This window comes from Sprattus sprattus (assembly GCF_963457725.1).
Source record: "Sprattus sprattus genome assembly, chromosome: 1".
Taxonomy (NCBI): domain Eukaryota; kingdom Metazoa; phylum Chordata; class Actinopteri; order Clupeiformes; family Clupeidae; genus Sprattus; species Sprattus sprattus.
The window spans coordinates 34,799,939-34,810,065 of NC_137920.1; the positions used below are offsets into that span (position 1 = coordinate 34,799,939).

The 10,127-nt window shown below is 44.9% G+C and overlaps 1 protein-coding gene across 1 annotated transcript; it reads right to left on the bottom strand.

Moving 5' to 3' along the window:
• Positions 1-1,753: 1,753 nt before the first annotated feature.
• On the bottom strand, positions 1,754-7,349 carry dusp5 (dual specificity phosphatase 5). The gene is made up of 4 exons (XM_080858040.1): positions 6,888-7,349; positions 5,875-6,017; positions 5,125-5,344; positions 1,754-2,880 (listed from the first exon to the last, which is right to left on the bottom strand). Exons 1-4 carry the CDS (start codon positions 7,243-7,245, stop codon positions 2,291-2,293), a joined length of 1,311 nt encoding a protein of 436 aa, XP_080714166.1. The 5' UTR covers positions 7,246-7,349; the 3' UTR covers positions 1,754-2,290.
• Positions 7,350-10,127: the final 2,778 nt, after the last annotated feature.

The window sequence follows — 10,127 nt, forward strand, 5'->3', positions numbered from 1 at the left end:
AGGTTATGCTAACGCGTAGACAAAAAAAAACATTGAAACAAATGGTAGCTTCTAGCCTTGAGTGCTAATTAAGTAACGTGAGCAGGCATATCTCAACAGATATTGACAGCGCATTCATTTTGAAAGAGGAACAGAGAAACGCGATCAAGGCATTTGTCGATTGAAAAGATGTTTTTGCCGTCCTTCCTACGGGATCAGGTAAAAGTTTAATCTATCAGATGGTAATACTACGTTGCTCTGATTGGTTCTAGGTATCCAATTCAGCGAAGAGGCATTTTCTTTCCTGGTTCGTTGAAACACACCCCATAATCACAGCCCAATGGTTCAGTATCAGACTCATATTCTGACTAGAATTATGAGTATGACATCGTCAGGCTATAAGAATATAGTAAAAGGACGTAGAAACTGCAGTGAAAGAAGCTCAACCTCCTCATAAGCAACCTGATGGGGAAAAAGCAGGGAAATAATCTTGCATTTCACAAACAGATGCCCTACACACATAGTTGGCATGCTGCTCCTTATAAAACCTCTCACGCTCTGAAGGATGAGATCACTAGATCATTTTCGGTGGTAAGATTCTGTGTGCTGTTAAGCCCAATTTTGAAAACATATATTTTACTTTTTTTCTGACATAGTGGTACATACTGCTATTGTATATTTTCCAGACCCACTCTGGCTCACTGACACATGACATTTTAGACACATTTCCTGCATTATTATCCAAGCCTTATTATCATAGTAAACCCTCAAGGTCCTAAAGTCAAGTCAACAAATGTTCAAAAATAATACAGTGTCACTCAAACTGATGAAATATAAGCTTGGCAAACATAAACGGTTGAACCATTTTGCATGACATGACTTACACAGTTAATAGATGTCTAGATGTTTTGGGGGATCTTATCATTCGACAGAGAAACTGCGTAATACCTTCCGATCAACATGACACGTGCCGTTGATAATGTAGGTAAATAAAGACAATAAGACAAACTTATTGCATGAATGTACCAAAGCATTTGCAATTTGTTTAAAAGAATGATGAAAGTAAAGATGATGTGGAGGTTGAAAAAGTTGTTTTGAAAATTTGAATTCTGATCTGAGAAATGTACCAAAGCACCTGAGACAAACTGTAAAATGGGACTGGAACCAATGGTTCGGTCTTGAAAGAGGCTTCAAGCCTTCTTATACTGGTAATGATTAATGTAAAACAGTGGACCGGTGACTTTTTATTACATTTATTCTGCCAACCACTCCTCAGTCAGAGAAAATAATGTCTCCATTTATATGTTTAGTCAAATCAAATGGAAATCTTACTGGTTAAATTAAATGCTTCGTTTTAACTTCATCATATTTCTCCAGTTGGGTGGCTGGCATTCAGACAAATATGCTTTTTGCTTGTTCACAGAGAGGACTTCAAAGAGAGGTCTTTCACTTTCACTTTTCACATAAACGTTGGCAGTCTTAACGCTCTTTTAAGCGGAATTAGCATGTAAATTGTTGATGTCTGATTAGGTTCTCCCAATACCCCCGTTGCCCTCCTACACCTAGATATGTTTAAGACGTTCCCAAAGTGCCTCTGTAGGGGTCACCATTGCACAGTGGCTTGTGATCTGTGTCTAAACCACAAACCGGAAATCTGACAGGAATATAGCCTTTCAATTATCAATCATTATGAACAGTGATTTAAGTGATGACACCACTGTATAATCATTCAGTTTGTCAGTGTTAGTGGGAAAAGATCAAAGCAACGAAGTAGTGAAGTTGTTAAAATGTTTTAATTCAAACTCTTAGTAGTCCGAGTATTCATCACAAAGTTCATCATTTTTCCACAAGTTATAGGCCCTGTTGTGAAATGGACTATGTTGAATGAAGTCTAAATGAGAACTCTTTTCTTAGAAACTTTATCATCATTTATTGTTTTTATAAAAACACACACTGTTTAAAAAACAATAAATTAATCCAGAAAGCCTGTTAAAATTTTAAGACAAAAACAATAAACCAACAACATAAAAAAACACATTAGTCTAAGGCATGTATTGCAGTATACCGAGATTCATTAAATACACAAATCAAAGGCAAATAGTATCTGTGAATATCCCTAAAATCACAAACAGACAAATACCTTTAGGCAAGTACTCAAATCTCATGTTTTCTATTTTCACCTTAACTGATCTTCCACTGCATAAAAATGTTAGGCAAGTGGATATTTTTTTTCAATTGTTGGTTAATAATGTATTAATATGTGTTTGTTTGTTTTTTCAAGTAATCTACAAAAGAAATGCCAAGCACTCGTTTAAGGCAGTGCAGTTATTGGACTGAGCTTGAACTGGCGGACCGGCGCCTGTAGGGGCATGGGCGTCAGGAAGGAGGTAGGGAACGAGAAGACGGAAGAAGGCTCTGCCCAGCTCTGGCCTAGCTCAAAGTCATCGGCGAAGAATGGGGAGGGGGCTGCGCGCCCCCGGGGTGCGGGCGTGGGGGGTGGGGGCTCAGTTGTGTCAGGCGCCGCTCCCGCGGTTCCTGCCGGCGGGGCTACAGAGTTAATGGATGACCCTGGTATGGTGGCTGGGTCTTGGAGCTCAGGAACAGGCTCAGCCTCAATTCCTGGGAATTCCAACAGAGTGGCAGAGACCATACAAGCCCCTGGGACCGTGGAGGAAGGGGAAGTCGGGGCGGTGGCGAGCACCTCAGCCTCAAACTGCAGCAGCTGGCCCATGAAGCTGAAGTTGGGCGAGATGATGCCGCGCTGCTGGCGGATGACGTCGAAGGCCTCTTCCAGGCGAAGCCGCCGGCTTTGCATGAGGTACGCGATGCAGATGGTCGGGGAGCGCGAGATGCCAGCCTCGCAATGCACCAACACTTTCCCACCGGACTGTTTTACCCGATCTGTGGGAAGAGAGAAGAGGAGGGAGAGGGTTAACAAACTGTCGTTAAACTGGCTCATATCAACTAGCAGAACAACCAGGGAAACATAAATCTTGCAGAGAAGTGGAAGAGAACGTCAGAAATTGGTGAGTGAGTGGGTGGTGGGAGGGCGACAGAAACGCAAGTTAAACATGGACTGTTGTTTTGACAGCTCTGGGTGCTGCACGCCCTCAACTTCTCTCCCTCTGTTCCTCTCAAAGCACTGCATCACCACCACCACCATCATCATCGTCATCATCTGCGTTTTCGCCCCAAACATACTCCCTGCTTCTCTCCTACACATCTGTAGCCAAGCTCCACACTTCACAACTCAACATCTCACCACCACCATCACCTCCTGCTAACACTAACTGAGTCATACCATGCAGCTGCGCCACAGGACCCACCTCGCCCATGAGGCTCATATCTTTTTCTGTTGCTCAACCCACACCTCTGCTGCCATCATTACTGTTGCATCAGTTCAAAGGTGTAACCACAGAAAAGCCAAACACTGGAATTTTGCAACATTTTGTTCTATGTTCAAGGTTTTTCTCTTAAGATAACCCATGCAAGTCCCCCTCAGATGTTAGAACCAAACCATTGGTTCCATCAAATCCATTTAATACTTGAAGTGCCACTCACAATTAAAATGCTGTGAGAACAAGCTGAAATAATCTCTGAGATAATGCAGCATCTCTGACAGCCTGCTCAGTGTCCAATCCAACAGTGACCCTGTGCGTTCATGTCTCACGATCCTGCCCATCTGGGGTGGCAGAGGGCCCCTCTCTACTTCACTTCACTGCTTTGATAGACTTCACTTTACAAGCCTTACACAACGCACGCAAACACAACGTTCATGGATCGCAGTCTGGCTGGTTTAGCCACGCACGTATCTGCATGCCGTGGCAGGGGCAGCTTCTGGCGTGGGGGCGAGTGAGTGACACATCCGTGTCCCTGCGTAACCAAAGCCTGTCACTGACGGCAGCACAGTTCCGGCTTGGCAGCTGGATCCGGGCTTATAAATAAATAAACAAACAAACAAATAAATAAATAAATAAAGGCAAAGAACATCGCCACCCTGTTTCCAGGGGTGTCTGGACGTACGGTTCACATGGCTCTTTGGCTGGAAGACATTTGGTCGTGCCTGGCCTGTGGGCGGAAATCTCTGCTCAGGCCTTGGTTGACCATAAATAGCCTACAGAGCACTACTCCTCCATCTGGGAGTGTTTTATGGCCTTTTAGCACACCTGCCCCCGTGTTCCCTGAACACCTGGAACCATAGTGAATGGCGAGATCATGAGCATTCCTCTGTGTGTCTCCACCTCGCCTGTCATTAAGGGCATGCTCACACCGTGACACAGAGGCCACACCCGGTCATGAGACACCAGGGGGGAGATTAGCGAGGGCACATCCGGTGACAACTGCACCTTCTCCAACTGCCAAGGGGGGGGGGGGGGGGGAGGAGGGAGGGGGACAGCTCTTCCTTGAATCACCAAGGATTTGTGTGTGAGCTTGTCATGTGGTGAGGGGATGAGAAGGGAGAGGTAGGATTGGTTGCAATCCACTGATTAGCATGAGAGTCCCATTTATTTCTGGGCTTCGCCGCACCCTGCCAGCAAAGGAAGTCTTAATTTAAAAATGTTAACATGTGCCACGAAAATAGACAGATTCTACGCCTATGTATAGCTCTGTCATGTAACACCGCCCGAGTTCTGAAGAACGTGTGAACGAGTGGTGTGAAAGCTCTACATCTGGGAATCAGGGACACGATAAGAAACTCTGCCTCCCACTCAAAGTCACTATGAATACCATGGAGGAAAATAAACGGAACTTAAAACCGTTTAGGAGAAAAGGAAATAACTAAGAGTAACAGAACCTTGTGGTGAATCTAACAAAGGATGGTTGGTTTCTTTCCTCTTCTACTCTTTGAGAATGCGCAAAAGGCAGTGTCAGACTTGTGCTAAAACAGCAGCGTGTGTAAAACGCCTGTTGTGTGTTTTCAAATAACACACAGACTTTGATTTGGACTCCTATGCCATTCCAAGGCACTTGAAATATCTAAACATAGAAACAAAAAGCAGTGCCTGTGGTAGATGCATAAAATACTATAATGTTTGACTGTTTTGAATCCTCTCCTGTGTCTTGCTATCTACAGCACCACCAGAGTGACTTGGCCGATCCGTAGACTGAGGGTTTATTGAGTAAGGGTAAAGTGATGATGCTCACCAATGAAGTTGAACGCTTCCTGGAAGTGGGAGCTGATGTCGGCCGTGTGGCTATCCTCTACCGGGATCCACTTGTAGTTATATTGGCCTTTGGCTGGCTGCATATCCCTCCTGGAGACGTTGAGCAAAGCTGTGATGTGTCGGTCAGCCAGGTAGTCGTGCCGGGAGGCGTGGTAGGCACTGCCGAGGTAGAGGAAAGGGGTGAGCTCCACCGGGGGCCCCTGTGACAACACCAAAGAGAAGGGGGGCAAAACACGTCAGTGCCAGTCTTTCATGACCATTGTAATGTGACATAGCATTTGAGGAGAGGAGGGTGTATTAAATAGACAGTTTCCTTTTATAAAAGGCCCACATCAAAAACATGGGAAAGGTCATACATGAAGGAGAACCTGTGGGGTTGGCTACTTCTGATGTCAGCAGGATAGCAACCAGTGGCTTTGACTGGACCATGCCTTTAACATTTAATGCAACACTTGTGTAGTGTGAGTCAGACTTAAATTACTGTTTATTTTCATCACAGAAAAGAACATAACAGTTTTAGACGTCTTTTTAATTATTATTAAGAAAAAGTTGCCATTAAGCACTGCTCAACTGAAAAGGGTAAGCACTAAAATAGTTCTCCTTGTCACTCTTATCTTTTTTCCTGCAGAGCCTGCTGGCAACCACGACAATAATCAGCCTCCAAAGGGGAAGCGGCTGCTATGGCAGTCGGCCAGAAAGAGGAAGCAGCAGCGGGTTTTCTCTTCCATACCTGATCGTAATCTGGTTTGAGGTGGGAGCCCAGTTTCTCACAGTGGCTGGCGATGATTCTCTCGGTTTCGGTTCCGGTCGGCTCGACGGTTTTCATCTCAGTGCAAAGTTCAGGGTATTGGGAATGGAAGTTCTCATAACCCCCTATTGAATGAAAAAAAATGTCAAATTAGCATACTGACAACGACAGTGACATAACAGCAATTATAAGATTATTCCCATTCAGTCCTCGATTATTCTATTGCGTCACTTTATTTATTGTAAGGTGAAAGAAATGTAGCCTATATTCCCGAGTGGGGCTACAAATCATGTCATGTACCTACAGTCATAGGCTGTGATTAATTAGACTAATTTAACGGTTAACAGTGGGCTACTTAAATTATGCCTTGATGAAGGCCACATCGTTCCGCCTTAGGCAAAATTACCCAACAGTCTAAGAAGGAGGCTGTCATTAATATATTTTGAATGGCGAGAAAATCATTGAAAATACTGCGCTGCGTTTTAAAGCTTCCAGCCGTGACTCATCTCAGTCCTTTGACGCACGCTGAGAATGTATCTCTCCAAGTGTACAGAAAATACCTTGCTTATGAGGATGGTTGCTACAACAGCGAGTGATCAAACAAATGACTTAGCCGTATACGAGTCATTTCACGGAAACAATGAGTGTGCGAGTTTACATTCCAGCCATGGGAAGGAAGGGTATGGACATGAAATACGGCTACAGTTTGAGAATAATCCATGAAGGCCGAAGAGAATGATGTTTTTTTCCCACCTCTAGTTCCCTCCAATTATAAATTAGCCAAAGTTTTGTTGTTGGCTGGTTGTTCAGCCCATATCCTAGGTTTGTTCTATACTCAAATTGATATAGTTGCCTAATGAAACACATAGGGTAGCTACTCCTTTCCATGACTTCCCTACAGTCGTTACGTAGACTTACAGTTTGTCATTATTTTAAAGCTCATATGGCCATAATAATAGGCTAGTTCAAATAAAACTGAAAGTTAAGACTGTTACCTTTCAGAAAGCAGATATTGGCACCACTCGCCGAGAGTGTATTAATCACTATTTGCGCGGCACTGTCCTTTCTGAGCTTTTGGAAATGAGGTGTCCCGTCGTCCAGAGCCACCACAGCCGAGATGCTGCCTTCCCGGAGCCGATACAAAGCCTTCTCGTCTGGGATGACAAACTGAAGCGGCACCGGGCCTCCTCGGGATCTCCTGACGACAACTGAATTCAGGTTCACATTGACAGAACCTTTGATATTGGAGTTCGAAAAAGAAAAGTACGGTCGGCAATCCACAATAAGACAGCTTCCAAAATCCTTTCTGATTATTTTCCTCAATCGGCGACAATCAATGCTTGAAACCCTCATGTTGGCTGGTTGAATGTTAAAATATGTGTTAATACGGGTTGAAATGACAAGGCAACAGTTCTGGTGTCTAGGGCGTAGGAGCTACTGCAATTTGCTACACCCGCTTGTGAGTCTGTACCTACATTGCCGCTTAGGGGATTCCGTCGAGGAGTTTTATATGAATGAAACCTCCGGCACGTGACGTCACGAACCATATATGGACTCCGACTAGGTATGATTAGAGTCCGCCTGCTACAGTCATGTTGCTTGTACCTTGAACACGCCTTCCTCTGAGGGTGAATATTGCACATTTGAATCAACCATTAGTCATGGCTGTCCAAACGGTTCGTTATCATCGCGCGTTTCTCTTTCACTATTTCGCTTGCCTGCCTATCAAACGTTTAGGCTAATTCTACAAATTGACTAAATTCATGATCAGAAAATGCCCACGTAAAATATATTTTATCCTGAGAGAGGTGATGATGAGAAGTGGGATACGGTACCTTACTATAGTCTATTTGTGTTTAAATAATCTTTCCCAACAATACATGTGTTGCCCGCGTACATTGTCGAAAACGTAGCAAGTTTATTATCACAAAAATAAAACGATCTAGCCAAACGGTATGAAAAGCAACTCCGTCTACTGCGACACTGCAGTTTGACAAAGGTGACAAGACTAGGATAATCATCCGACTCTCCCCTAGCCACCTGGCCTATATGCGTTGTTCATAATCCTATAAAGCCCTAACAAGCTTAAACGTCACATTAGTCAAATGATATTCCTGACAAGCAGTGCGTCAGCTTTGATGAGAGGCTTTGTCTGGACCTTTCAATACACTTAGATCTACACATACCATATGTGTTTTCACATTTGTACGGCTAGTTGAATAGAATATATTTAAAAGCCTAATTGTAAGGGGTTTGTGAAAAGATTAGGGAGACAGGTGGGATTCTAGCCAAAATAATGTCCCTCTCTAACCCTATAGGGAGTGTGTTGAGAGAGAGAGAGAAACCTGGAGCATCATCAGTAAGCTGGTTACAGGAAGAGAAGCCTGCCTGCCGGTGGATTAGAAGCAGCAGGCAGTATGCCATATGGCCCAGGTTTAATCTGGGAGAGTGACATCACACACAGGAGGGGGAGAACACAGTCCACCGCATCACTCAACTGAACATTTTGACAGTTTTGTTTCTCTAATGAGGTGATTGTGTGTGTGTGTGTGTGTTTGTGTGTGTGTGTGTGTGTGTGTGTGTGTGTGTGTGTGTGTGTGTGTGTGTGTGTGTGTGTGTGTGTGTATGTGCGCGTGTGTTTGTGTCTGTGTGTCTCTATGTGTGTTTGTATGTTTGTGTGTGAAACCCGACGTAAGGAGAAGGATGTTTACATGCTGACACATCATCATCACATCCTGTAGATCTAGCATGACACTCTGATGACCTGGTATGTGTATGTATGTGATTCTATGTGTGTGTGTGTGTCCGTCCATATCCATAAGTCAGACTCTGTGCTTCGACTCCCCCTTCATCTCCCTCTCTCTCTATCTCTCTTTCCTATCCCTCCATCTCCCTCTCCTCTCTCTTGATCTCGCTCTACACCCTCCAACTCCCTCTCCTCTCTCTCTATCTCCCTCTCATCTTTCTTTCTATCTCCCACTCCTTTCTCTCTATCTCCCTCTCCTCTCGCTCTATCTCCCTCTCCTCTCCACTCTTTCCATCACCCCCTCCATCTCTATTTATCTCCCTCTCCATCTCCCTCTCCTCTCTCTCTACCTCCTTTTCCTCTTTCTCTATCTCCCTCTCCTCTCTCCCTCTCTCTCTTTCTATCTATCTCCCTTGCCTTTTTCCGCGTGCGGCTAATAGGATTGGCTGCCTTCATTCATGCCCTCCCCGCCGCAGTAATGTGTTTAGGAGGTCTGTGACTCTAAGCTCTCCTTTCATCCACCTGTCCAGAGGCAGCTCCTCGCTCACCTTGCCCAGGAGGCACACAAACACAATCCTGGCTGAAAGGGAGGCTTTTTTCCAGGAGGCTATAAGTCTGCAGTCACGTGCCACTGCAGTAAGCGGAGGTCACATCTCTCCCGCCAGCAGTATGGAGTACCATGAGGCACGTCGCCTAAGGCAGGGGGGGGGGGGGGGGGGGGGGGTAGGAAAAATGACCAAGTGTGGAGGGAGGTTTTGGAGCCAATTTGGCTGGGGATCATTTTCAACGTTTGGCCGACTGTTCTGTTTTTTTCTGTCTTGTTCGCGCTATGAGAAGAAGATAAATAGATAATAGTTGGTTGGCACAAATAAGAGTTTGGGCTTTGTAGTTTTTAGTTTTGTCAGGATATGACATTTCATTCCAGTACTTTGTTGTTCCATTGCCTCAGAAAACCTGTGTAGGAATGCCTATTTTTGTAACAAAATGGGCTCCTCGGCAAACATGCTTTTTTACCCTCTTAATTTCGCACCCCCACCGTGTTTACAGTGAGGTCCACATTGTCTTTACTTGGCACCACTATGTTCTGTATACCTCCAGTGACTTCCTGCCTCAAAAGCACAGCCATTTTTCCCCCATGGTCAGACAACACAAACATACACAATGGCAGGCGACTGGATCAGGGGGGGCCTTCAGCTAACGCAGGTGCTTCCTGGATTCCTGTCAGCCAAGCCAGGGCAAATACCAGAGCGCCTCGACATGCTTCCAGAACGAGCACAGCTTAGTCAACTCAGCTGACCGTCAACTGCCGAATCAAGTTCATCTCCCCGATATTCTTTCATCACACTGTGTAGGGGGGGTCGTTTAATCAGAAGAGGCTGCTGTAGTTGCCCAATACCACCCCCTGAGTTTTTTGGAAATGAAGTATGAAGGCTCTGTCACGGGTGACGCATTGTTTCATAATGGTGGATCCGCACAGGCATGAGAAAGA

Bases quoted from the DNA above. Each gene is read 5' to 3' on its own strand.
- dusp5 (XM_080858040.1), bottom strand. From the start codon at position 7,245: ATGAGGGTTTCAAGCATTGATTGTCGCCGATTGAGGAAAATAATCAGA. The intron at 6,018-6,887 runs GTAACAGTCTTA...TTCATTCAATAG, and splicing joins CAATATCTGCTTTCTGAAAG to GGGGTTATGAGAACTTCCAT. The intron at 5,345-5,874 runs GTATGGAAGAGA...GTGTTGTCACAG, and splicing joins TCAAACCAGATTACGATCAG to GGGCCCCCGGTGGAGCTCAC.